The 26,049-nt window shown below is 69.4% G+C and overlaps 1 protein-coding gene across 1 annotated transcript; it reads right to left on the reverse strand.

Annotated features, from left to right (window-relative positions):
- Positions 1 to 2,585: 2,585 nt before the first annotated feature.
- On the reverse strand, positions 2,586 to 19,608 carry RXRA (retinoid X receptor alpha; the record flags this gene model as incomplete). The annotated part of the gene is made up of 9 exons (XM_084238806.1): positions 19,384 to 19,608; positions 14,810 to 14,960; positions 14,563 to 14,742; positions 9,681 to 9,850; positions 8,075 to 8,204; positions 6,923 to 7,055; positions 5,825 to 5,916; positions 4,135 to 4,240; positions 2,586 to 2,733 (listed from the first exon to the last, which is right to left on the reverse strand). The coding sequence occupies exons 1-9, from the start codon at positions 19,591 to 19,593 to the stop codon at positions 2,586 to 2,588; spliced, it is 1,320 nt and encodes a 439-aa protein (XP_084094932.1). The 5' UTR covers positions 19,594 to 19,608.
- Positions 19,609 to 26,049: the final 6,441 nt, after the last annotated feature.

A 26,049-nucleotide genomic window follows, 5' to 3' on the forward strand; every position in this document is an offset into this window, starting at 1 on the left:
CACGCGCCCCGGTGCATGAGGGATAAAATTACATTTGTACAAAAATAGATTTTTTTACCTTTCCCGATGCCTTAGACATTTTCTCTTCTCTCTGCGTCTGTGGTCTCTGAGGGCCAGCTCCGCGCCCCACCTGAGGCCGGGGGGCTGCTGACACCCACTCCGAGCATCTCAAAATAGATGCGTCTCCCCTCGCCTTGCGATATCCATTCAAACCCGATTTCACCAAAGGAGGGTCCTTATGTACTTGCTTGCACGAAGCAAATTTGCAGGAAAACAGGGGTAACGTCTTGATCAAAACCAGACGGGACGGTGGCAGGACACGGCGCGTGGCAATGGCCACATGGCCCCCGGGCAGACGCCCCCGCACACGCCCACAGGGCGGGCACCGCCGATCTGCAACGGGGCACTGTTCACTGCCAGCCGCCAGCCGCCGCGGCACGCTCCTTTCTCGGGCCCGGGGAGGACAGGGCTCTGGCGCTCCCGGGGACTGCCACCGGCCGGATCCTCTGGAAACGTCACGAGGAACGCCGCGGGCGCCGGACGTCTCCCTGGAGAGAAGGGCCAGCGGCTGCAGGCCTCCCGGGCAGGCCACCCGCCTTGCGGACACCCAGCGGGTCACCATCCGGATACCGGGCTTCGGGGCCCCGCTGACGTCCGAGCTGGAGGGGAGGCTGCGGGGCTGGGGCCGCCACAGCGGCCACCCCGGGCCAGGACGGGTGGCGGGGACAGGCGCACAGTGGCCAACGAACTGATGTTAGCGCTGTCTTTAGAAAATTAAAGACTGTCCCACCAAAATAACAATTACAGAAAATCACCTTAATTGAACCAGATAGGTAATACTCTCAAAGGTCTGGGTAAAGGTTCCGCCTCATGGCCGGGGCCGAGCGCCCACCTTCCCACCCGACGGCACGTGTGACGTCACGGGGAGACGCGGCCGGTGGGACGGGGAGGGCCGGTCCGGCAGCTGCGGGCTGGGCGGCCAGGGAAGGCTCCCTGACTTCCGAGGCGGTGGCCTGGGTCTCAGTGCTTCATGGTGCCAGGCCCCCCAAGAGACCCCACCTGCACTTTGCCCCCTGGGGCCGCCAGTTCCTGAGGGGCGCAGGGGCAGAGCTGGAACACGGGGTGCAGAGAGCTGACAAGCGGGCGCATGTGGCTGCAGAAGGCACCGGGTGTCAGGGTGGGGCAGCCAGCAAGGTTCCCGCAGCTGGGGGACACTGGGGGGGTCTCCCAAGCATGCCTGTGTCACTCAGGACATCTCGAGGTGGCCCAGATGTTGAGGGAGAGTCTGGGAGGGTGCGCTGGGCAGGTCCTGGCCTGCCCGTCTCTGCCAGGTGGTGGGTGAGGGGGCAGGGCGGTGGTGGGGGCCACTCAGGAGGCGGGGCGGACAGACACCCTGGGACCTCGGACCACCTCTGCCCGCACCACCAGCATCCTGGAAGCACAGCAGGGCGCCTGCTCCCCACCAGAGCCCGCCTCCCCTCGGCCCACCCACGCCAGCCCGGGCGGGACCCTCCCCACATCCACCCCGCTCACAGATGCTGGGGGCGCCTGGGCGTGAGGTCGGCCAAAAAGAGCGTGTTACAGTGCAAAAGAGGCCAGTTCACCCTGAGAGCCCCCCACCCAGAGCCGTCGCCTCCGCGCTGGGGCACGCTGCCGGGACGCTGCCCGAGCAGGAGCTGGAGGGGCTCTCACGCCCAGTGGGGGGCTGTGCCTGAGGGGCGCGCACACCCAGGCCCAGATGCCCTCCCAGGCACCCAAGTTCTGATTCCAAGAGTCTTCTAGAACAGTCAGCCAGAGAAGGGGACTGGCTATGGGGAGCCCCGGACGCCCCTCCTGCTGTTGCGCCCCTGCCCTGGTCCCCCCAGCGTGCACAGCCTGGAAGCGGCCAGCAGCCCCTCCTGCCCCGCCCCTGCGGACACAGCCGCGAACGGGCAACGCGGGCCAGGCTGCTCCTCCCCGCACCGGGGAGGGCGGGTGGGAGAAGCCGGCGGCCGGTCTGCTGCTGCTGGGCTGGGCAGGATGCGCGGGACAGAGGACACCAGCACGCAGAGAAATCAAGGGGGTGGAGGCCCCGTCCCTGGAGCCTCGGGGTGGCCCCAAAACCCCACACCGAGGTCAACTTCTGCCCGACTGGCAAGGTCACGAGTCATCTTTGGAAAGAGGGGCGCCCGCCCTCCACATGGGGGCAGGAGAGCCCTGGCCCAGGGGGCCTCTGGTCTTCCTGGGGACGGGTGTCCTGCCGGCCCCGCTCGGCGCCCGCCTGGTGCCGGGTGGCCGCGGCCCTGAGCGGAGGTAAAGCTGGGTCCCTCCACACAGGAGCCGGCCTCGCGGGGGAGCCCCGAGACAGAGATAAGACTCGCGACCGCAACAGGCCGCCTTCCCGTCTGCGCGGAGACGAGCCGCGGCCGCCAGTTCCGCCCTCTCCAGCGGCTGCCCGGAAAGCCATGCCCCGGCTGGGCGGCGGTGGTGGGGGTGGCCGTGGCGGCCGAGCGGCGTAGGCTGCGCCCCCGGTCCCTGCAAGCCCTGCGGGGCGGCGGGCCCCACTGAGCACGCTGAGCGGCGGGGCGCAGGTGCGAAGGACCCGCCTAAGTCATCTGGTGGGGGGCCTCCAGCATCTCCATGAGAAAGGTGTCGATGGGCGTGTCCCCGATCAGCTTGAAGAAGAACAGGTGCTCCAGGCACTTGAGGCCGATGGAGCGCAGGGCCGGCAGGCGCAGCAGCAGCTTGGCGAACCTGTGGGGGGCTCTCGTGAGGACAGGCTGCCCCCGCCCTGACCCGAGTTCTGGGGACTACACCCCGGGGCCCCCCGCCCCCTAGTTTTGGGGACTACATGCCGGCGCCCCCCCCGCCCCCACCCCAGGGCGTGCACCCTCGCACCCCCTCCTGAGCTGAGCCTCCCGCAGAGCAGCAGACAGGACACCCGGAGGCAGGAGGGTGTCACAGTCCCCGAAAGCTGCCCCTGGATGGGGGGTCCGCTGAGATAGCGGACTGGGGGGCGCAGCCTGAGAACCCCGTGGCCAGGAGCAGCCACCGCAGGACTGAGGCGGGGAGAGCGGGTCCTGCAGCGCCCCTGCCTCAGTCAGAAGGCAAAGGCGGGGCCGCCCCAGTGGAGGAGCAGGGCCGCTGCACAGGCCCTGTGCCAGCGCCCACACCTCCCCAGAGACAGCTCCCCGGGTGGGTCACAGGCTCTGGGGTCCAGGGCGGGCAGGAGGGAGGGACGGGGGCTCCTCGGTCCCTGCCCTCCACTCCGGGAGTTTCTGGGCAGGGGACTGGGTGGGGGGTGGAAGAGAGAGGTCTGGGGGCTCTGGAGGACTCCAGGCACAGCCACCGGGCTGCGTGAGGAAGGTGCGGGGTGGGGGCCGGCTGTCCCGGAGCCCCCACATCTGCACTGCCCCAGCCACATGCTGCCGGGGGCCTCCACCCACTGCGGGGCCTCATTAATTATTAACAATGTCTTTATTTCAGGGGAAGCCCCGCGGTTGGCTGGAGCGGGGCCAGAGAACACGGTTTTCTGCTGAGCTGGCGAGATGGGGGCGCGGCAGGAAGCCAGGAAAAACAAGTGGCCCCCCTCCCCTAAACCAAACCAGATGGGGGCCGGGAGCGGGAGAGTAACCAGTTAACCGTGTGCGTGCTGGGCCTGGGGGCCTGGGGGCCCATCCACTCCCCCCGGGAGAGGCCCTCTGGGAGGAAGCCTGGAACAGAATCCAGGCCCGACTTGAAACGCCACTGAGCCGGTGTGGTCCCCTCCTCTGGCCACCTGCCGGGCGCCCAGGATGAGGCCCTTCTGGGGCCCAGAACTGGGGGGGCGAGAGGCAATCTCTGCACAGCCAGCACATGTGTATAAAGCACCCACTGCGTGCCGGCGTCCAGGTGGCTAGGACTGCGTGGAGGGCTGCCCTCTGCAGGGGCAGGGATGGGGCACGCCATCAGTCTCTGCAGACAAGCGCCTACTGTGTGCCAGCGCTGGAGCTGAGCCCACCCGCTGGAGAGCCCGGGGAGGTGTGGGGGCACCCCCCAACCCCCCCGCTCAGGGCAGCTGCAGCAGGGGCTTCCAGGCTGCTCTCCCGGGATTGTCCCTGCCGTGCCAGGGGTTGGGGGGGACGGGCAGTGCCCAGGAGGCAGCCCCAGGCTCACCTGCCCGGCTGCTCGGGGTACTTGTGTTTGCAGTAGGCCTCCAGGGACGCGTAGACCTTCTCCCGCAGCGCCTCCACCTCGGCAGGGTTGGACAGCCCCTTGGAGTCTGGGAGGGAGAAGGAGCCGCTGGTCAGAGTCGCGCACTGGGGAGTGTGCTGGGGGGTCTGCCCCCAAGAGGCCACCCTGCACCCCGGTCCTGGTCCTGCCGCCTGCTGGCCACACGACCTCACACACCGACCTCGTCCTGTGTGGCCGCCTGCGGCGCCCTCCCGGCCACCACAGCTCCAGGGAGGCAAAGCAGCGGGCTTCGCGGACCAGGCGGGGTCTCAGCCCCTCTGAGCCCTCTCCCTGGAAGCAGCCAGACCACGCCGAGGAGCCCATTCTGGAGGGGCTCGGCCTGTGGACAGATGCCTGGAACCCGGGTCACCAAGGGACCAGGGGTGGGGCTGATGAACAAGGGCACTCCAGGTCTCCCCAGCCCAGGGGCCCACGCTGGGCAAGTCCCTGGCAGCCCCGCCCTGCACCCACTTGGGGTCACAAGGCCCGGGGTCTGGACCCAGCCGAGTGTGGCCCACCCCGTGTGTGGGCAGAGCCGGCCAGCAGCCACTCAGCCCACGGGGTTCAGGGGGCAGTTCTGAGGCCAGGTCACCTTTGACCCTGAGCCAGGGTGTCCTGCTGCCCGCCCTCCCCTCTGGACACAGCGATCAGCAGGAATGTGCCAAGTGCGTCACCTGGTCACCCCTGCGGCCCGGCTCCCCAGGCCCCGAGATACCCCAGCTCCATGTACCCCTTGTCTCTGGAGGCCCATTCCCGGGGGGCCAGGGCCAGCACCCGAGGCTCCAGGGCGCCTTTGCTGTAGGATCATGGGCCCAAGCACCAGCCTGGGCGGCAGCTGGGTGATAACACCACCCTGCTGGGCACCTCAGCTTGGGAGCTGCTGGAAGGCAGAGGCTCGGGCTGGAAGGCAGGGGCTCGTGCAAACCTGGGCCCACCTCCCCAGTTCCCCCGGCACACACCTCACCCCTCAGAAGCCCAGCGTGTCCCAAACGGCCCCTCTGCCCCCGCCCACCCCAGCTCCCTTGCCCACTCCCCCGCAGGACTGCTGTGGCCCCAAGATAAAGCCAGGCCCTCTCAAGGCCCTCTCCCACCACGACGCCTCCAGGAGGTCCTCCCCCAAGGCCAGGCTCTCCCACACCAGCCTGCGGCCTCGCCCGCAGACCCAGGCGCTGAGCGGGCCTAACCTGGTGCTCCCTAGTGGACCCCCCAGGCTGGGCAGGGTGCCCAGCACGCAAGCTCTGCCTCTGCATTTGTTGGGTGAAGAAGAAACACCTTCGAGGCTTTTCTGGGAAAGACGCCAGAGGCTGGAATGGGAGTGCAGGGAGCAGGGGTGCCGCCAGCACCCAGCCTGGGCCCCGCAGGGGGGAGCCTCCGGGCACGCTCCTGCACCGCCCAGGCTCCAGGCCTTCGCGCTGGCCCGCGAGCAGAGTCCCTCTCTCTGGAGCCCGGATGTGGCACCAGGCTGGGGTGCGGCCCCGCCGGCCATTCAGGACGCCCCCACCCAGGGAGCCTGCTGCCCGCAGAGGCCACGCCGCAGGAGCCGCCTGGCCCCGTCCTCACTGGCCGGGCGCTTCCTCGTCAGCAGGCGGGGGCGCGGGGCCGGGGCGTGGCGGCCGCAGCAGGAAGGCCGTACCGGGGTTGAAGAGGACGATGGCCCGCAGGCAGCCCAGCTCCGTCTTGTCCATCTGCATGTCCCGCATCTTGGACACCAGCTCCGTCAGCACCCTGCGCGACAGCCCCGCCCCGGTCAGCCGAAGCCCGCACGGAGGGCCCGCAGATGCCCGCGGCCGGGGGACCCAGCCGGCTGGGCCCGAGGCAGCGAGGACTGGACTCGCTGCCCCCCCCAGGCCAGTGCTGCCCAGCCGAGGGGGCTGCTCTGCTCTGCTCTGCTCCCCGCCCCGAGCGCGTGCGCCAGGGAGACACGCGGACGACGGGGGCCGGTGCAGCAGAGCCAGGGCCAAGCCCCTCCAAGGCCCCGCCCCGCCCGCGTGTCCTGCTCTTGCTGCCCAAAGCTGGAGCGGCGGCGGGGTGGGTACGGGGAAGCAAGGGGAGAGCCACGGCCTGGGCCTGCACCCTCAGGAGCGGCTCCCTTGGCCCCGGGCAGCTGAGGGTCTGCAGGCAGAGGGAGTGGGGAGCCTGGAGGACAGGCCGGAGGGAGGGCACGCGGGTGCCCACCACATCGGGGCTCCTGCTGTGGGCAATGGAGGGAAGACGCTGGCGCCCCCTGTTCTCTGCACGTTGGGGGCCAGCAAGGGCTGGGCCTTCCCGGGACCTGCTGTCTTCACACTCCTCCCTAGCAGCGGGCCCCGGGACCGTGGCCGGGTACGGGGCTGATCCACCCCACAGGGCAGTGTGGCCCCCCATCTGTGCCTGTGGCTGACGGGGGTCCGCTCACCTCCACGCAGGCCCAGGACCCCCTCCCACTCACGGCTCCCGGGAGGCCCAGGCCTGGGACCCTCAGGGTGGCCAGACCAGGCTGGCCCTGGATGGGCGGGAGACAGCCACGGCCCGCGGTTTGGGGGCACGGCGGGGATGGGGACAGTCACCCTCGGCCGCCCCAGGGCGGAAGAGGGGAGCAGCGGCCCAGGGAGAGCTGGGCGCTGTCAACAAGTGCCAACAGCCCTCCACACGGGGTTGGGGACCCCGAAGGAAGGAGCTGAGTGGCGGGGGCCATGGAGACCCCCCGGGCAGCTCCCCGGCCCGGCCCCTGTGCCGACGCCTGCAGCCCCACCTGTCGAAGATGGCGCCCACCCCAGCGCTGTGCGCGCTGTTGCGGTGCACGTGCAGCCCGGTGGCCAGCAGGATGCCGTCCTTCACAGAGATGGAGCGGTGCGAGAAGGAGGCGATGAGCAGCTCGTTCCAGCCTGGGGCGGGGAGGGTGCTGGTCACTTGCTGTCTCCAGGCCCCCGCCTCCCCCATGGCACCCACGCCGGGGTCACCAAGGTGGGTCCCGGGAGCCCCAGCCCCGGGCACCTCAGAGGAGAGGGCCGAGCACGCGTCTGGGAAATGCCTTTCACCACCACACAAAGGCCTGATGGGCACTTGGGGCGCTGCACCCGCGGGGCACCCAGTGCTGCCCAAAGAGCCCTGCAGGTGGGGGAGCCACGGCCACGCGGGCACCAGGGAAGGTGGTGACAGGACACGGGCATCCAAGCTGCCCAGCACGGTCCGAGGCCCCGGAAGGCCGAGAGGAGAAGGCAGGCGGGAGGTGGCTTCCGGGCACATAGAACCCGTGCCTGCACCGCTGCCAGTCTGCACCGAAACCCCCTCGACCCCGACTAGCCTCCCACGAAGCAGGGGAAACTGAGGCCCAGGGGGTAAGGAGATGCCCAAGTCGCACAGAGCCCTCTGGGGGGTCCAGAGTTCTGGGGTGCGCGCCTGGCCAGAGCAGAGCTCTCCTCGCCCCCAGGGGACACCTGCCAGCTGAGCAAGGGCCCAGGATGGAGCTCGCGGGGGCAGAGCTGGCCCCACCGGGCTCACCCAGCTGCCTCCTTCCTCGGGCCCACTGCCCTCTCCAGGCGCCGCAGGCTCTGGGCTGGGCTGGCCTCACCCACCGTGGGTCCCGCTGGGGTCAGCCAGGGCTGCTGTGCGGGGTGGGCCTGGGCACGTGCAGGCTGATGGCCTGCGGGGCCGCGATGCTCCAGCCCCCGCTAAGGTTGGACAGAAGCCTGGCCCCCAGCAGAGCCTCATCCTGCCCCAGAAACCCTGGCCGCCATCCTGGAGGCGCGCCCCTGGCCCAGACCCAAAGGCTGACACTTGGGCAGCGCCCACCTAGCCCGGCTTCTCAGGCATCCAGAGCTGGGGGCAGAGAGAAGGACCTGGACTCGGAGCCCGCCCCAAGCGAGGCAAGGGAGGTCCGCCCGGCCTCCCTGCCAGCACTTACCTGCCCGCAGCAGGATGACCTGGTCGTCCAGTGGCAGCTCCGAGAAGTGCGGGACGCGCTTGGCCCACTCCACCAGCGTGAAGAGCTGTTTGTCCGCCGCCTGGCAGATGTTGGTGACGGGGTCGTTGGGCTGGGGGGAGACGAGGTGAGCAGAGAGCACAGCCCGCCCCGGACGGACCCCCAGATGCCTGTCCTCACCCCGAACCCACGATGGTGCCCTGGGGTGCGGGGGGGCTTCGCGGCGGGGGGAGGTGTGCCGGGGAGGCGGGGCGGGGGCTGCAGGCACCGGTGCGGGGTGGAAGCTGGGGGAGGGGCCCCAGCCTGGGAAGGGGGAGCCGGGACCTGGAAGCCAGGATGGGCTCCTCCCTGAGCCTCCGAGGGAGCCCTGCCTGTGGCTCAGGGTCCCCCCAAGAGCTGGGGTGACATGACCGCAGGGCAGGGTCTTTCGTGAGGCACAGGAGGCCCCTCCACGGTGACCCGGTAAGCTCCAGTGCCCACGGCGCCCGGAAGCAGGCGCCTGGCCTGCAGGGCCTGGAGGGGAAGGTGCAGGAGGGCAGGCCCAGGCACACCGACAGACGGGGCCCTTCTGGAAAGCTCTGGCCAGAAGAGGGCTCTCCAATCACCCTTTGCACCTCCTGGCTGAGATGGGGGGCTCAGATCACAGACCCTCGAGGGCCTGAGCTTGTACACAAGACACAGAAAACCCTATTCCAGAAGCTACCCGGCGGGTGCTCCCGAAAGCCGGCCCAGGGCCCAGAGCAGACGGGACAGCTATCACCCTGAGTCGCTGCAGGCCAGGTGAGGACGCCGCAGGTGGACACCCGGTCACATGTCCAGCTGCACACGGACCAGGCAGACAGGACACGGGACTTGAGGACAGGGTGAGGTGCCTATGCAGAACTGCAGGGCTGGGGCCGGGGGCTCCCCGCTGTGTGGCCTCTGTGGGGTGCTCCACTGCTGAGTCCCCCACTCAGATGAAGTGACCGTATCCGGCCTGGGACATCTGAAGAGCTGCCCCTCACACCTGGGCAAGCAGTCATCCCCACCCTGGAGAGGACAGCGGGGCCCGTCCACCAGGTGCCTGCCTCTGGGTCCAAGCCCACACCCCTCCCCAGGCAGGGCTGCCAGAGTCGGGGGATCAGCCAAGAAGACAACAGGGCTCCCCTGTGAAGTGACACCGCGGAGGAGGCTGAGCCTGAGGAGGACTCAGCAGGAGGAACACGTGCAAAGGCCCTGGGGCTGGGGGAGGAACAGGCTGGTGTGTCTAGCCCAGAGGGGCGGTCAGTGTCTGGGCCCCTGGGAGTTGGGAGGACCACGGAGGGAGAAGCGGGTGACCAGCCAGGTGGCGCGAGGGCCCTGGGCCAGCCCAGGACTCTGGTTCCAGCCTGGAGCAGCACAGGAGGTGCAGGTAAGACCTAGACGGACGCTGTGCACACACCTGGGCCAGGCATGGGCACCCCGAGGCCAGCTGGGCGCTGACCAGACACCAGGAAGCACAGGGCACATGCCGGTCCTGACCTCGCCCCGGCCCGGCTGCTGCCCCAGGGCCGTGGCCATGGGCTCTCCGGCCAGGCAGTCAGGCACTTGCCGCTGGGGGGCCACTCACCGAGCTGGGGTTCAACCCCATGTTGGCCTCCACGTACGTCTCGGTCTTGGGCTCCACGGCCAGCTCAGCCTCCAGAATCTTCTCCACGGGCATGTCCTCGTTGGCGCTGCTGGTGGACTCCACCTCGTTCTCGTTGCGGTCCTTGCCTCGCTGCCGCTCCTCCTGCACGGCTGGGGCGCCAGGGGCAGGTCAGCTAGTGGCCGAGGGCGCCAGGGCCAGCTGCCGGACAGCGCCCCCCATAGCATGTCGCCCGGCCCCAGCCTCGGAGCACCTCCTCCACCCGTTCGTTCGCTCGTTCATTCACGCCACTAATGTGCGCACCGGGACCTGCCCAGTGGCCCCAGCGGGTAGGGCCGGGCTCTGGGGAGCTGAGCCCAGCAGGGATCCCAGCACCAAGTGGGAAGGGCCTTGACGGGGCCTATACTCAGCAAAGCCAGGAAGGCTTCTCAGAGGTGGAGGGCCCACGGCAGCAGGTAAAATGGAGATGACAGGCCAAGCCCAGGAGAAGCACGTGCAAAGGCCCAGCACCCGAGCAGAGATGTACGTATGGGGGGCCGTGGGGGGCATTAGGGCCCTGGACAGCTGTGCAGGGACCACAGTTGGGGTGGGGGCACAAGCTGGAGGTCTAACCTGGTCACGAGCCGGATGTCCAGGCCAGCACGTGGGCAGGGACCAGGGGTGAGGGGAAGCGCGCAGGGCAGGTGGGGGTGGCCTGGGCTCTAGCATCCAGGGGGGAGGCAACAGGGAGGCAGCAGAGAGGGAATCCCCCGAGGAGGCCAGGGCTGGCAGCGCCCCAGTTGGGCACCCACGGACCTCAGGCCCCTTCCTCAGTCAGTCACCCAGCAGGCCCGAGATGACACAGGCAGAGCCGCTGGGACTCTGCCCACGGCCCCACAGCACCTGCAGCTCCCCGGCGGACCCCCATGTGCCCTCTCCTCCCTAGGGGGCACCAGGAACCCCTGGAAGAGCAGAAGAGTTGGCACAGGAAGAAGCCAGGGCCAAGAGGGGCTGCCCCCGGGACCGGGACCACAGGGAGGGCTGTGGGCCCCCGACAGCATGCCTGCGTCCCCCAAGGCCCGAAGCACCTCCCTGTCCATGTGGCGAGGCACGCGAGGCCACGCAGCACCCTCAACACAGCTGCCGGGCGCAGGCAGAGGCCCGTGTGCCTGCCGCAAGCCGGCTCTTCTGGGAAGCCTGGTGGCGGGTGGGGCTGAGTGAGGACTGCGGGAGGCGGGCTCTGCCCTCCTGGCCAGCCTCTGCCACAGCCCACAGGCCACACCGGGAGGCAGCCAGCGGGGACTCCGAGCCCCAGTGGGTCCATGTACCTGAGACCCAAGGGGGTCCCCAAGCTCTGTCCTCTGGACTCAGCTCAGTGACACAGTGTGGCTCGACCACGTTACCAGGTGGGGAAACTAGAGGTCCAGGGTGCCCAAGGGGCGTGGCTGAGCTCAGGACAGCAGGTTCGGGGCGGACGGCCGGGGTGCCCAGAGGCTGCCGTCCCTCCAGCCTCCACCCAGTCTCCTCCGTCCTGGACGGGGGTAAGACCCGACGGCCCGCGGGTCCACGAGGAAGAGCCCGGAAAATGCTCACAGCCTCGGCACCTGCCCCCGCCCCCACGCGGCCCTGCCTGTGAGGACCGTGGGAAGCACTCTGACGCCGGGAAGGGCCGGCAGCACAGCGCAGCGTCACTGTGAGCGTCACAAGACCGCTCACAGACGGCGGCGAGGCAGAGGGACGGGGCTCCCTGCCCACCAGCGTGGTCTCCCTGAGGTTCCGCTGCCGAGGGCCCTGGGGAGGCGTCGCCGAGAAGGCCTCGTCACCCTCTGAGGTGGAGGAGGGCCTGCTGCCAGGGAGGCTGGGAAGACCCCTGCCAGGAGGGGCCGCAACGCCCAGCATGACCGGGCCCCTCCTCAGGAGACACGTGGCCAGGCGTGGGCAGCGATGGCCCAGCCAGCTGGGCCCCCTGCCCCACGAGCAACCCAGGGCAGGACCTGGGGCATGAGGCTGGACTTTCCCGAACGCCTATTCCCAAGCCTGCGAGGGAGACCCAGAGGCGGCGTCCTGTCCACGTCACGCCTGAGCAAAGGCCTCTCCAGAGCTGTCTCTCCACCCAGGACCAGGTGTGCACACACACTCACACATACGCTGCACACACAGACCCCTGTACGCACACCTGCACCCCCCCTCATAGTGTGACCCACACGGGCGCACACACCCCAGCTCACCAGCCACACGCGTGTCCACACGCACATGCACACAACCCCACGTGTGCACACGGCCGCCCCACGTGCACACAGCCCCGCACACGTGTGAACTCATGCAGCCATACACACGTACATGGTCACACACACACACTGTCACATCCATGCAGTCACACGTGGTCACACGTGCACACAGTCACACACATGCAGTCACATGTGCACACACTGGCTTCCCCTCTCCACCCCCACCAGCGCCACGGGGCTGTCCCTGCCTCCTTCCTCCACCAGGCCCTCGGGGGCACCCAGCCCTGGGCCCCACTGAACACACAGGGACACCGAGGCGCAACAGGGACAGTCACGTGCCAGTGCCGGCAGGTGGCGCCTGGACCTCTCTACGGGAGCACCGGGGCCACGCAAGGCTGTGCACAGGCACCCCCGCGCCCATACCATCATCCTCCGGTCGTGAGACGGGCATGTGGGGTCCAGGGAGCAGGAAGGAAGTGGGGAAAAGCTTCCTGGGGGAGGAGGGAAGCAGACACGCAGAGGGTGCCCTCCTGCCTGGGCCGGTGTCGCCCCGCTGGGGTCTGGGTCTCCCCACCAGGTGGTTCCTGCCCCCCCCCATCAGACTGAGTGCCCGGGGGCCCAGCCCAGCCACAGCGGCTCGGCGGACAGGCCCGGGCGCAGCCTGGCGAGGGCCACGGCATCTCCCCCTGGGCGGGTCGGCCTCCCGGAATGCTGTGGAGCAAGTCCATGGCGGCCTGTGCACGCCACCCGCGCTGCCCAGCACAGATGCTATCGTCCCGGCGCAGGTGGGCCCACCCGCCCAAGCCAGCGCGCCCCTGGGCTCCCAGGCCAGCCCGCGGCCTGCGGTGCCGCCCGCCGAGTCAGCAGCCGCCCAGTCCGGTGATCAGTCCGGCAGAGGGCGGAGCAGCACCAGGCACTGAGGCCCGCCCGCCAGTCACAGGCACGGCTCCCACTCCCAGGAGGGCGAGCAGCTCACCCAGGAGCCTGGGCTGGCATAGCTGGCCCCACCGCCCACTGCCATGCTGCCTGAATCCACCCTCCTCGCGGGGGCTGGTCCTGGCAGTGCGGGAGAGGAGGGGCTGCAGGCAGCTAATCGGTAGGGGCGGGGCACTCCCTCTACGGGAGCACCTGAAAGGCCCGCACCCAGGCCGCAGTGGGGCCATGGCCACTCCTCCCGTGGGAAGGGCTGCACCAGCCAGGCTGATGCCTGGCTGCGGCTCTGCCCACCACCGGCCCGAGAGTCCAGTCTCACGCGGTGTCTGCGGGGCAGGGTGCCCTGAAGGAGGCACGCGCCGTCCGCGAGCAGGAATCCCAGAGGCGGCGGAGGGCAGCGGGTCCTGCCAGGGTCTCACAGCCCGTAAATCAGGGTCCAGGCAGCTCTCTCGGGAAATCGCCCCGAGCATCAGATTTCTCTACCACACGAGAACGCCAAGATGAGCACGTTCCCCAGACCCACCGGCCTCTGCCAGGTGTGGCGCCAGCTGCTGGACGGGCCACCATGAGCCCCCTACCCCGCCCCCCCGCGCTCCCCCTCCCTACCAGGGCCTGGTCTCAGCTGAGGCCTGGGTTTCCCAACAAGAACCAGTGGGCAGAGGCAGTGCGGGGCAGTGAGTGGGGGTGAAGCTGCGGCCGCAGAGGGTGGTCCTTGGAGGGGCCCCAGCACAGGGACCCCGTCATCGCCAGAGGGAGCGGTGTACACACTAGACACGTGGGGTCCTGGGAAGGAGCAGAGTATGGGGTGACCCAGGAGGCAGGGTCTGTCCAAGCGGGATGAAGGCGGGAGTGTGCAGGTGGGGGGGACAGGCACAGACGGCAGGGGCTGGGAGGACGTCACGCTCAAGTAGGGGCCACGAGCTCGGCCCAGGGACGCTGGACAGCTGGAGAATCTCAGCCACCTTGCGGTGACCTTCCGGGCCACCGGCTGTCACAGGGCCTAGTCGCCAAGGCCGAGGCCTGTGCCTCAAGCACTGCTGTGCACGGCCTGACGTGGCCGGAGGTGTCTAGGCTCCTCTTGGGGCGGGAGGAAACGGCGTACAGGGAGGCAAGGACGGGCACCCTTGCCAACCCTCGTGGACGGCGCTGGACAGTGGGGACAAACCCTAGCACCCCAGGGCGGGCTCTGCCGGGCTCCAGCCACGCCAACCTCATGTCAGCCCGGCCCCCAGCCCACCCTGGGCCCCCTGCGCTGGGCCCGCCACTGCCCCAGAGCGTGGTGTGCGGCACACGCTTAGTCAAATCTGCTGAGACCACGCCTGGCTGGGGCAGGGGTGGGCATTCCGCCTGGCTCCAGGGGGGCCCGTCAGCCTCAAGAGAGAAGTCAGGAACCGTCCTCAGCAGCAGCCCAGTTGGGCCGTGTGGCCTCGAGAGCCCTGCCCGGGGCCTCCCGCACCACAGCCTCAGGAACCTGGGGCACAGGACGCGGCTGCCATCTCTGCAGGGGCGGGCACCCGGCACTGGAAGCGGGCAAAGCACCGGAGGGCACACAGCTGCCGAGGGCAGGCTGGACCTGGTGCTGGGGATGAGGGGCTCCCTGGGGCGCCCGCCCACCTCCCGCCTGCGCCCGGCCAACACCCACTTCCGGCCCGCACCCACGCCCGGGCCCACCTCCCGACCGCCCCGGCCCGCCCACCTTCCACCCGCGCCCGGCCCACGCCCACCTTCCCGCTTCATGCCCATGGCCAGGCACTTCTGGTAGCGGCAGTACTGGCAGCGGTTGCGCTGCCGCTTGTCGATCAGACAGTCCTTGTTGTCCCGGCAGGTGTAGGTCAGGTCCTTGCGCACCGTCCGCTTGAAGAAGCCCTTGCAGCCCTCGCAGCTGTACACCCCGTAGTGCTTGCCTGCGGGGGGCGGGCGTGAGCGCTGGCCCCCGCCCCCCGCAGGCCCGGGCCCCCGGCAGCCACCTACCTGAGGAGCGGTCCCCGCAGATGGCACAGATGTGCTTGGTGAAGGACGCCATGTTCCCTGAGGGGTGGGCCGGGACTTTGAGGACGCCGTTGAGGCCCAGCGGGGGCTTGATGTCCTCGCTGCTACTGACGGGGTTCATGGGGGAGCTGAGCTGGGGGGGGGGACACTGGGGTCACCGTGGGTGGCTGCCTGCGCCTGCAGCAGGTAGGGCTGCTGCACCCCATCCTACAAGACACACTGGGGCGCAGCGGACCATGCCCACCCTGGGGAGCCGCAGGTCCAGTCCCTCTGCCCGGCCTGGGGCCTCGCCCTCCCACGGCCAAACCTGGGTCTGGGAAGAGGACCCCACAGCCGGGCTCTGGCCCCCACCCTCGCCCACAGAAGTGACAGGGCTCCTGGCCCGGCCGGCACTCCCCGGGCAGGGTGGCATGAGCAAGTGACCGCTCCCGTGAGGCAGGCACTTGGGGACCCCAGCCCACAGTCGGGGCTCAGGTCTGCTCACGGAGGGGGGACTGTGGGGTGAGGGTGCCCACCGGGCCACATTGCAGGGGCCTCCATGGGCCGAGTCGGGGTCTCAGGTCACGAGGCAGGAGGGATGGGCGGGGCCGGGGCCACATCCCTCTGCCCGGCCCGGGCTGCTCCTCTGCTGCGCCAGGAGGAAGCGTGGGAACTCACCGTCGCCCTGGCAACAGCTGCCGCAGCCGCAATGACACAGCAGTTTTGGTTCCGCTGGGTCCACCCAGCTCTCCTGTCACCCGGCCCGGAGGAGCTTCCCACCGCATCCCACCAGCCAGCCTGTCTGCGGGAGCCCAGGACCCCGGTGGGGGGGCCCACCCCTTCCCCCAGCCCCTCCACCTCTGAAAGCCGCTGACAAAGGCGGAATCTGCGGAGGACGAGGACGGAGGACGACGTGGTGGGACGGGCGCAGCAGCTGCGCTGGCCCTGCAGTCCCAACCGCAGCACTGAGCGCCTCCCTCCCCCTCGGCAGGCCCCCACTCCCACCCCCAGCCCTCAGGACGGGAAGAGCCTGCTGCCCCAAGGAGACCGAGCAGAAACCCCCACAGCCTCCCTCACCAGCTCCTCCTGCAGTGGCTCTTCCGCTCTGGCCTCTGGCCACTTCCAGGGCCTTCTCTGCCCGTGGGGAGGTGGGGGGGGCGCGTGCCTGAGGATACCAGAACCCGAGGGGGCTGCAGGGGACCAGCCCCCATCACTGGGGTGGTCAGGACACAGTGGCCGGGATGGGGCGACAGGGTGTCCACACAGCACCCTGTCATGGGTCAGCCCCGTGCACTGTCTGTGGGTGCAGGAGTTACCCAGATCTGTGGGAGCCCACGGGCTGCTCCGCACAGTGGGGCACCCCACAGCACTCTGGGGACGCTGCTCTCCACTTCCTAGCTGGGACACTGAGGCTCGGGGTCCTGAGGCAACCCCATGGGCTACAGAAGGAAACAGGCCTGACGGCAAGGGACTGCCCAGTGACCCTGCCCATCACACCTGCCGCAGAGCATGCGGGCCAGTGTGGCGAGAGGGGTAGGAGGGCAGCCAGCACGCACCCCAGGATCCAGCTCTGCCTCCTCCTCTCACTAGGACTCAGCGGAGCGCCCCAGCCCTGGGGCTGAGCCCCGTCTGCGGGCAGCACAGACAGAGCCAGTGCTGCCTGAGAGCACCGGGCCTCCTGGGCGGGGCCTCCCGGGCAGCCACCCTGGGAGTTGGGGGGACCAAGGGGCTGTTGGAAGATGGGGCAGAAATCAGTGCAGCGGCGGGTGGGGGAGTGGGCGTGACGGGCCCAGCTGCAGGAGCCTCGCTCGGGCCACCTGGCAGCGCCAGGGAGAGGGCTCGGACATTTCCTCTTTAGCACTTCCTCTCGGGTGGCCCCCAACTAGGTGCGGGCGGGGCCGCCTGTCCTGCCCCCAGTGGCCCAAGTGCAGGCCCTGGCAACTGGTACCTGGCCTAGGTAAACTGAGGCCATAGCCCGGAGCAGGTGCTCAGAGGTCCATGGGGGCTGCAGGCAGGCGGGCAGCCACCCGTGCCCTCCAGGCCTCGCGCACAGATTCCCAGGACACAGCGGTCAGCGGGGAGCTCTGGGAAGCTCAGGGGGCCCTGCAGTGTGGGAAGATGCAGGCTGGGCTGCAGCCCCACCCTCGCCGCTGGCCAGGGCAGCCCTCTGCTCCGTGCCCCTCAGATGTCCCGGCACGGCCACCACCGCAGTTTCCCAGTGCCCAGGTTCACGGCTCCCGGAACTAAGCACGGGGGGACCCTCCACCGGCTGCCTCCCTCTAGGGGCCCACAGCCCCGCCTGCACACGCCGTCTCCAGGGAGACCAGGTCTGATGGGCCCTCGCTGGGGGCTGAGGGCTCCCTGCAGGCCCGGGAGAGGCATGGGGTGGGCGCCCCCTCCCATTTCCTCTTTTGTATCCTCGGCATTTATTTCAGTTCCCACCAGAGCCTCCGGGACTTGCTGAAATGGCCACCACCTCACCAAGGCCCCACCCGGGCTCCCGCACCCCGTGCTACACCCCACCCTGCCCTTCCTTCCCGAGCCCCGCAGGCCCCGCTGCCGGCCCAGGGAGGGAGCCCAGCCACACGGCCAGGCCCTGCGAGGGGCCGCTGTGCCCAGAGAGCACACCCTTGGCCTCGAGGGCCCCCCTGCAGCGCCTCCCGCGGGCGTCCCTCCTCACGGACACACGGGTGGCCCCGGGGCTGGGAGGCCCCACACCGGGAGGCGAGGCTGGGCCAGGTTCAGACGCCGAGGCGCTCACATGGCGGCCCCGCGGCAGGCGGCCTCAGACACGCCAGCGTGTCCCCGGGGCCCTGCACTGGGGGTCTCGGGCACGGTCATCCAGCCAGGCTCTGCCAGGCCTGGGGGTCCGCTTCCCGGCGGAGGGGGCCAGCCGGGTGGACAGGGCCAAGGCCGCTCTCCGGCCGTGGGCTCTGCGGGCGGCGTCCCAGCGCCAGGCCGCCCACAGAGCAGAAGTCAGACGGCCTCGCTGGTTCCGGCAGCTACGACTTCGTGGTTGTGGTTTTGGGGCAGTGGGCGGGGGCAGGCCCCCCTCGAACTCCACCCACACTCCCAGGAATATGGGGAACCCCAGGTTTCCAAGACAAACTGCTGAAGTCCAGAAACTGAACTGAGCTCCTGGGGAAGGAACTGCGGGGGCGGGGGCCGGGGCTCCAGGGAGGCCCAGCACGCGGGCAGGCAGGCCACGGACCGGGCAGTCACCCCCGCCAACTGGCCGAGACACCAGACACACGCAGTGGCCGAGCAGCAAGACAGCTGGGACTCACGGGGTGCTCCCCACCCGCAGCCCCGCCCCCTGAAGCCCCGACGCGTGCCCTGACGCCCTCATGAGCCCCAGGGACCTGTGACCCCCACTCACAAGTACCCCCATGGGCCAGGAGCTCACTGTGCACAGAGGACAGGACCCTGTGACCCGCAACTGGCCCCGACTCCCAGGCTAACAGTGCCCAAGGCCATTGGGGCCCACTGGGGCCACCTCTGCCCTGGCTCCGGGGCCGGGGGCACTCGCCCTATGGCTTGCTACAGCCGGCAAGAATGGGGTTCGGGCAGCCATGCTAAAAATACCATGGCCACGCTGCCCTCGTGCCAGCGCCTGGCCTTTGCCTGCCTCTGGACGCCTGGTGATGTGAGAAGGAGCACGCAGGCCTGTCCGAGCTCAGGCCACGCTCCCATGCACCGCAGCACAGAGGGCTGCCCCAGCTGCCCCAGGAGGGCCAGTGAGAGAGACCAGGAAGAAGGGCTCCAGGGAGCCAGGCAGCGACACGGGCCAGCGCCGTCCCCCCCCGGGGGCACCCGGGGCCCATGGAGACGGCGCTCACACCCTCCACCTCGGGGCCCTCCTCTTGCGGGACAGCCCAGACCTGGAGGCCAGGGTGGCCAGCAGAGCCACCCATTTCAGGAGGGACATTGGTGTCCTGGGGAGAAGGAGCCTTAACTGGGGTTCAGGCCATTTTAGCGAGACCCGCCGGAACCACGGGGCAGGAGGGGGCGGCCTGGCCTGGCGAACCTCACAGCCTAGGGTGCCTGGGAATCGGGGCACCTCCATGGGTTTCTGACCTGAGGTGCTCAGGGGAGGGGGAGCCAGGCCCTGGCCCTCCTGAGCCAGACACAGCCCAGGGCAGAGGGTGGGGGGAGGAGGGCGGCACCAAGGTGTTAGAGACTCCAGGCCCAGCACTGCAGGGCAGAGGCCTGGCCCCCTGTGCCCCAGGGCATTGGTCTGCATGGCACTGGCCCTGGCGTCCCTGCAGGGTCTGGGCCCAGGGACACTGAGGCCACCTGGCAAAGCCCAGAGGGTGAGGGTGGGCCCAAGAAGGGGCAGCTGGGGGCACACAGAGCTCAGGCATGAGGAAGGGGGAGTCCGCACCCAGGAGGGCCACTGGGGGAGGCTGGCCGACGCGCTTGGCAGCCCCGGGCCCAGGAGCCAGCCAGCCCTGGGCGCACTCCCAGGCGGGCTGCCTGTCGGAGGCAGAGGCCCAGAGAGGAAAGGAGTAAGGTCAGCACGGCCCAGCCCACTGGCAGCGGCAGCCACGAGGGGGGCCGCAGCCACTGGCACTTACCTGGGGGCTGCCGGTGCCAAAGCCCAGCGTGGGTGTGGTGGGCACCGACATGGAGTGGGGGCCCACGGGGGCGCTGATGACCGAGAAAGGCGGGCCCATGCCGTTGATGGGGGAGCTCAGCGTGCTCATGGGCGAGTGCAGCTGTCCTGGGGAGCCCAGGGGGGCGCCGAGGCCGGGCCCCAGAGAGGGGTGCAGCGAGGGGGCGGCCATGGAGCCCCGGCCAGAGGGGGAGTTGAGGGACGAGGAGTTCACCTGGGTGGAGAAGTCTGCAAGAGAGGGCAGAGAGGGTTGTCAGGGCTCCGCAGGGACTCCATGCCCCCGCTCCCACCTGCCAGCCACAGCGCCCTGTGGAGGGCCAGGCCCAGGCGCCTGGGGTTCCCCTCCGAGGCACCACCACCGTGGCCTGGCCCTGCTTCCTGCTCCAACGGCCGGCGCGGCAAGGCAGCCGACCGTCCGGCCAGCAGCGCGAAGATGTGACCCAGAGGAGGGCGGCAGACGCTGGGCCCCCGCACACAGGCCCCTCCACCGGGGAGTGAGAGCCCAGCCGCCCGGGGCCGCGGTGGAGGTGTGGGGTGGTCATAAAATCACGGCAGCCGACTCCAGGGAGGCCTCCGTGCGCCAGAAACCACGTCCTCGGCACGGACGGCCGCAGAGGCAATGGTTCGGGGCCCCGGCTCACAGCTGCCTGGGCGGGGCGGGACTGGCGAGGGTGTGGGGGGCGCGCACAGCTGGGCCGGCTCAGGTACCGGAGAGGCAGAGCAAGACAGCAGACCCCCAGTCCCCACTTTGACTCTGGGCTCGTGAGGGGGCCTGGCTGGGGCAGGGCGCTTCCGGGGGCCCTGCGGGGGGGCAGTGTGTGCCGGCTAGGCAGCATGCAGAGGCTGGGAGAGGCCGGGACCTCCCACACACCCGCCTTTCATCTCGGGGGTTTCAAAGCCCCAGCAACGCTCATTAGGCCTCCCCACCCCACCCCGAGGCTCAGCAGGCAGAAGCTTCCCGGGAGGGCGGCGCTCAGGTGCGATTCCACTGCCACGGGCCTGAGCAGACCACACGGAGGTGCCCAGGGAGCGGTGGCCGCAAGCCCCACCCCACCCTCCCCGCCTGTGACATGGCCTCCCGGGCCTTCCTGTCCCGGCCCACCACAACACCTCGCTTGCAAGGTCTTGGGGACCACGCTCTAGACTGAGGGTCACGCCCAGGCACACCCCTCAGCTCTTGCCCTGAGCGCCTTGTGAGCTGGGGCAGGAAGACGCTGAAGTCCTCTCATGGGCACTTGTCACCTGCGGTCACCTGTGCCAACTGTCTCACATCCCCCCACAGCAGACGACCAGGAAGGAGGCCTAGAATCCCACATTCCAGCTGGGCAGCTGAGCTGGCCAGCCGCCCTGGGAAGGCCTGAGTGCACGGGGCCCCCGGTACCCTCCAGGCCCTCACCACCCGCAAAATGGGGACGAGACCACTCGCTGGACTTCAGATCTGGAGGACTGCACAGCCAGGTGGCAGCGGCACCTATTGGCAAAGATCGGTACTGCACGCCAGCCCTATGGTCCCTAAGTCCTGGACGCAGCAGGGGCCAGGGGAGTGGCCAGCGACCCCAGGAGGGGAGAGAGGCAGCAAAGACACGAGGCCGCTGCACCCCAGTCTCAAGCACTTGACTGTCCACCCACCTCCACAGGAAGGGAACCACAGCAGAGAGGGGCACGCTGCCCCAAAGTGTGCCCCCAGAAACTGCAGCTGCCTCTGGGCACCGCCGGGACACATGGAGCATCGTGGGCCAGCCCATCACCCCGCCACCCGAGGACGGCAGAGCTGGCTCCGTCCCTGACCAAGCCTGCTTCCGTTTCTGCAAAACGCCTCCCTTCCACACCATCCAGAGACCTCAAGAGGGAGGGCGAGGGACACAAGCAGCCCTCAGAGTCCCCACCAGAGACAGGGTGACCTCGGGGGCGGGGAGGCAGCGGGGCGGCCCCAGTGCCGGGGGCATCCATCGGGGCATCGCCCCACTTTCCCAGCCTCCGAGGCCGAGATGGGCATTTTCAGTCCCAAGTCGCCCCGGTCCCCACCTCCACTCCCTTTTCTTTCGGGAATCCTTGCTGGGCGGGGGGGCTCTCAAGAGGAGAAGGGGTCTGGGGCCTTCTCCCGTGGCTCTCGAGAGCTGACCACACCTGGCGGGAGCTGGGGGAGGGGCATGGGAGGACGCCCAGCGCTCCTCTGGGTGTTTGTTTGTTTGCTGCGCTCCTGGCAGGAAGGGGAGGAGAGGCAGGGAGAGCCTGGCAGGAAGAAGGCGGGAGGGAGGCAGCCTGTCTGACTGCCAGCTGCCAGGCGACACCCCACGCTCCCCAGCCCCCCAAGGCACTGCCTGCACTCAGCCCCAGCCCAAGAACCGTGAGGAATGGCGAGCACCGAGGTGGAGGAGGACACAGGGCAAGGGCGGCAAGACGGGTGGGGGGGCTCTGCAGCGCAGGGAGAGACGGCAGCGGAGACCCCAGCGAAGGAGACCCCAGCCCTCGTCCTCTGGGTGCCATCACCCCCGCGGGAAGGCGGGTCAGCTCCCTCGGGAGGACGCGGCCCTGCACCCTGCCTGCCAGCCTGTGGGCTGCCCAGTGCCGGCAGTGAGCCTGAGAAGCCAGGGGCCATGTGCCCTGTCCACGCCGCAGCAGCCCCCAGCACCCCACCCGGCCCCTCAGCGCTTCCTGTTTACACAGAACACCCACGGCAGACACTTTCCCGGAGACGGGTGACAATGGGCTGGAAGTGCTTTCTGGAGCCTTCTGAGGACACTTTCTGGCCAGGAATGTTGAAAAGAAAAGGCAAAAGGTGCCTTCACACCTGGTAGGCAGGAGCCGCTCCAGCACGAGCAGCCGCCCCGCCCGCCCGCTGATAAGGCCGCAGAGATATGGCTGTGCTGAAGGCATACTTTGGACTTGCAGGGCCTTGTCACCACTTGCTTATCTGATCCTGGTTCTGCAGCTGGGCGGGAGGGGGCAGGGCTGCAGGCTGCGGGCACCCAGACCCAGGCCCTCCCACCAGAGGGGCAAAGTGGGGCTCTGGAGGACAGCAGACCCTCAGGACCTGGAACCCCCAGCCTCAAACCCAGTACCTCACACACCTCACATCTCTTTGGGGAGCATCAGCGACGGATGAAAATCTGGGGAAAGAGGCCCTGCCTGCAGAGCTCCAGAAGGAAACAGACCCTGTCCAAGAGCAAGGGCAGCCAGCAGCCTCATCGTGGACAACGGGACCTGGCTGGGCTGCCAGATTCAGTCCAGGGAGGCTGCCTGGAAGAGGTGGCAGACAGATCTCTCCCTTGGCACCAAAAGCTTTTCAGGCCACACAACTGACCCCATGGTGCAGGTCCCAGGACACTGGGAACAGAAGCCGAGGAGCAGAGGCGGGAACCCCGAAGGCCCGGGACCCAGAGCGGGTTGGGTGGGGGGAGCTCACTGGGCCCCGAGTGAGCGGGTTAAAGGTTCTATCCAGAAAAGTCAAACTAAAGCACGCTCTCGAGGTGACCGGCACTGCCAGGCCACTCACTTGAGGAGCGAGCTCCTGTCAGAGCAGAAGCCAGCCGAAGCCACAGCCCCCGGGCCCCGGACACTCACCGCCCAGCAAGTGGCCCCGAGGTTGCGTGGCGACACGGGGACACCCCCACCCACCCAGATTCCTCAGCTGCACACAGGCTCCTGTGCCCGGACCCCTCAGCAGGAAGCCGGGGAACCCCCACCAACTCCCTTCCGGCTGGTGCCTGGCAAGCGGGGGTGGCGGCAGGAAATGCCAACCCCATGTGCCAGGGGGGAGCCCCCAGACTGCAGTGCCTGCAAGGCTCTCCAGGGCCATCAGGCCCCGTGTCCAGGTGGACAGAGAGGACGCGGCCCAGCCCGCTGGGCAGTCCAATGGAGGGGAGGGGTGAGGGACGCGGGGGCCTGCAGTGGGCCAGGAGCTCAAGGAGGGGCATGGAGGAGGTCAGGAGGGGCCAGCCGAGGGCAGGCCAGCCGCGAGCCAGCACCCAGACACTCCCCCAAGGACCCCCGGAACTGAAACCTGAGAGGGGAGCTGGCAGGAGCTTCTGGGATCCCCCACCCCGTCTGGAAGGGCTGCCTCCCCTGCCCGCCTACGAGAGGGAGAAGTGGCCTGGCAGGAGGCTGTGGTGCGAACCATGGGCCTTAGGGTTTGGGGCAGTGGAGAATAGGGGGAGCGCAAGAGGGGGCGGGGAGCACCCACAGCCCCACCGCCCTGACCGAGAGAGCTGGCCTGGCCAGGACCTGGGCTGAGCTCAGGGTCCCCCCCCGGACCACAGGGGGCCTGAAGCAGGGTTGGCGGGGTGGCTGGGAAGAGCCGTAAGCCCCGCAGGTCAGGTCTCGGGTGCCACCGACCTGCAGAGGCCATCGAGACCTGTCCCCCCAGCCCTGAGGAGCACGGCCGCCCCACGGCCGCCAGCCGAGTGTCAACTTGCGGCTCGGATGGCTCCAGCTGAAATTTCAGCTCCTCTGGGGTCACCCTGCCCTTGCCCCGGCCAGCGGCCCTGGCCTCAAATCTCAGGCCCCACCAAGAAGGCGCCAGAGGTCAGCCTGGCCCTCAGGGAGGGTAGGCAGAGACCCTGGCTGCCTCCCATGCGCCCCAAGAGCCCGGGGCCTCAGCGATGGGGCAGGAGGCTGGTGTCTGCAGACAGACCCCCAGTGGCTGCAGCGCTACCCGGCAGCCCAGGAGGTCCTGGCCCACCCAGAGCCCAAGAAGGGGAGAGGCCGTGGGCACAGCAGCCAAGGAGTGGTCATCTTCGTCCCGCCCCCTGACCCACAGGAAGTGGCTCTAGGCTCTGGACACCAACAGGTGCTTTGTGGAGACCAGGGGTCCCCAGGCACCGCCCAGCCCAGCCCTCTGGCATGATGGGGTACAGGTCCCAGAGGAGGGCTGAGGGGCAGGCGGGACCAGACTGCCATAGGCCCGCAGGACCCTCTGCTGAGTGAAGGTCAGATGCCGTGACCTCGCAACCCCACAGGTCAGAGGGGGCCTCCAAGGGGCGTCTTGGTCAGCTCCAAGGCAGGACTGAGTCAGCAGGAGCATGGAAAGGTGGGAAGCTGAGGGCCTGGGGAGCCCCTGAGGCCTCTGGTCCTGATGGAGGGTGGCGGCACTCAGCACAGCAGCCCGGAGGCTGGACGCCCGGGACAGCACACGGGCCAGGCCCTGCCACCCAGACCCACAGGGGTTCCCGCCGTCACCCACAGCACGAACGCCCTGACCTCCGGGCCCAGCTCCGAGACTCCAGCCTCAAGCCCCTCCGTCCTGGCCAAAACTCACCGGGCAGACGGCACACCCCGCAATGCCCCTTCTGGAGATGGGCCCAGGGCCAAGAGGTCTGCCCTGGGAAGCCACGAAACGAGAAAACGCCTGACCAGGACCCTCCTCACCACCCCCACCCTCAGTGCCCGCAGCACCTGGGCAGCCCCGCCCTGTCCCCCCAGACACGGGGCAAGCACACATCGCGCACGGAGTGCTGGGGGCCGAGTGGACACAGAGTGGACACAGCGGCAAGGGACGGCGCCGGGGGCTTCCGCCGGCGGGGCAGGCCGGGCGAGGGGGGCAGCCGCAGGGGCAGGAAGCAGCGTCCAGGCCGGCAGCTTCCCTCCCGCCCCCCGTCTGGGGCCCCGCGGCTGGGCCTGGTGGGGCAGGTGCGGCAGGAGCCCGGCCATGGCAGAGGAAGTGGGGAGCAGGGCCGGGAGGAAGGGGGCCAGGAGGGACTCCCCCGGCAAGTCAGCGACGCCGGCCTAGAAGGTGTCGGGAAGACGGAGTTCTGGGGCCGGAGTCCCCGAGGAGGCTGCCCCACGCCCGCCCGCACACCAGCCCGCACCCGACTCAGCCACACTCGCCCTCCCTGCCCAGCCCCCCTCCCCCGCAGGGGCGCTGCCACCACCGTGGGGGCCGATGAGGTGGTAGCCGGGCGCTGAGCTGCACACAGCTGGGAGGCACAGCTGGCACTGCCTGCAGCGAGGGGACCACCCCAGCTGCACCCTCAACTCTTCACGGCAGAGCGGCACCCGAGGGCGGGGGGAAGGTGGGCACAGGGGCATCTGGTTGGGCACGGGGCGGGCACACGTGGGCCAGAGCCTCTGCAGACCAGCTCCCCTGCCCCCGAGCACCAGAGCGGGAAGACCTCGGGGCAGACCTGCCTCGTGGCTCCATCCACCCCCAAGCCTGGCCAGGAAGAGTCCGCTCCCCACCCTCCACTGCTGCTCCCTCGACGCCTGGGCCTGCCAGGCCAGGGGTGGAGCTGCTTCTCGGGAGGAGACAGGTGACCACTGAGGGACCTGTCCCAGAAATGGGGCAGCGCTAGGGGCGGGGGCTCAGAGACCCAGGTGAGTGGTGGCCAGCACAGGCCTCCACGTAACAGGCAGAAACCCGCAGCCCCGGGTTCAGGCCACCCCATACCCCCGGGCTCCCTTGGCTGCCGCCAGCCCTTTTGGCAGCGTGACCCGCCTCTGATTTTGCCAAGGCCGGAGAGGAGCAGTGAAGGTTCAGGTGGCCCCACTCTGGGCCCCACCACGCCAGGCAGCGCCGCCGGGCCCAGAAACCCTCTGATGGCCCAGCGCTGGTGTCCAGCCCCTGCACGCAGACCACCGACCAGCGGACAGCCGCCCACGCCGCCCACTCAGCGGCCTGCCCAGGGGCTGC

Source organism: Talpa europaea (assembly GCF_964194135.1).
Source record: "Talpa europaea genome assembly, chromosome: 7".
In the NCBI taxonomy this organism is placed as follows: Eukaryota; Metazoa; Chordata; class Mammalia; order Eulipotyphla; family Talpidae; genus Talpa; species Talpa europaea.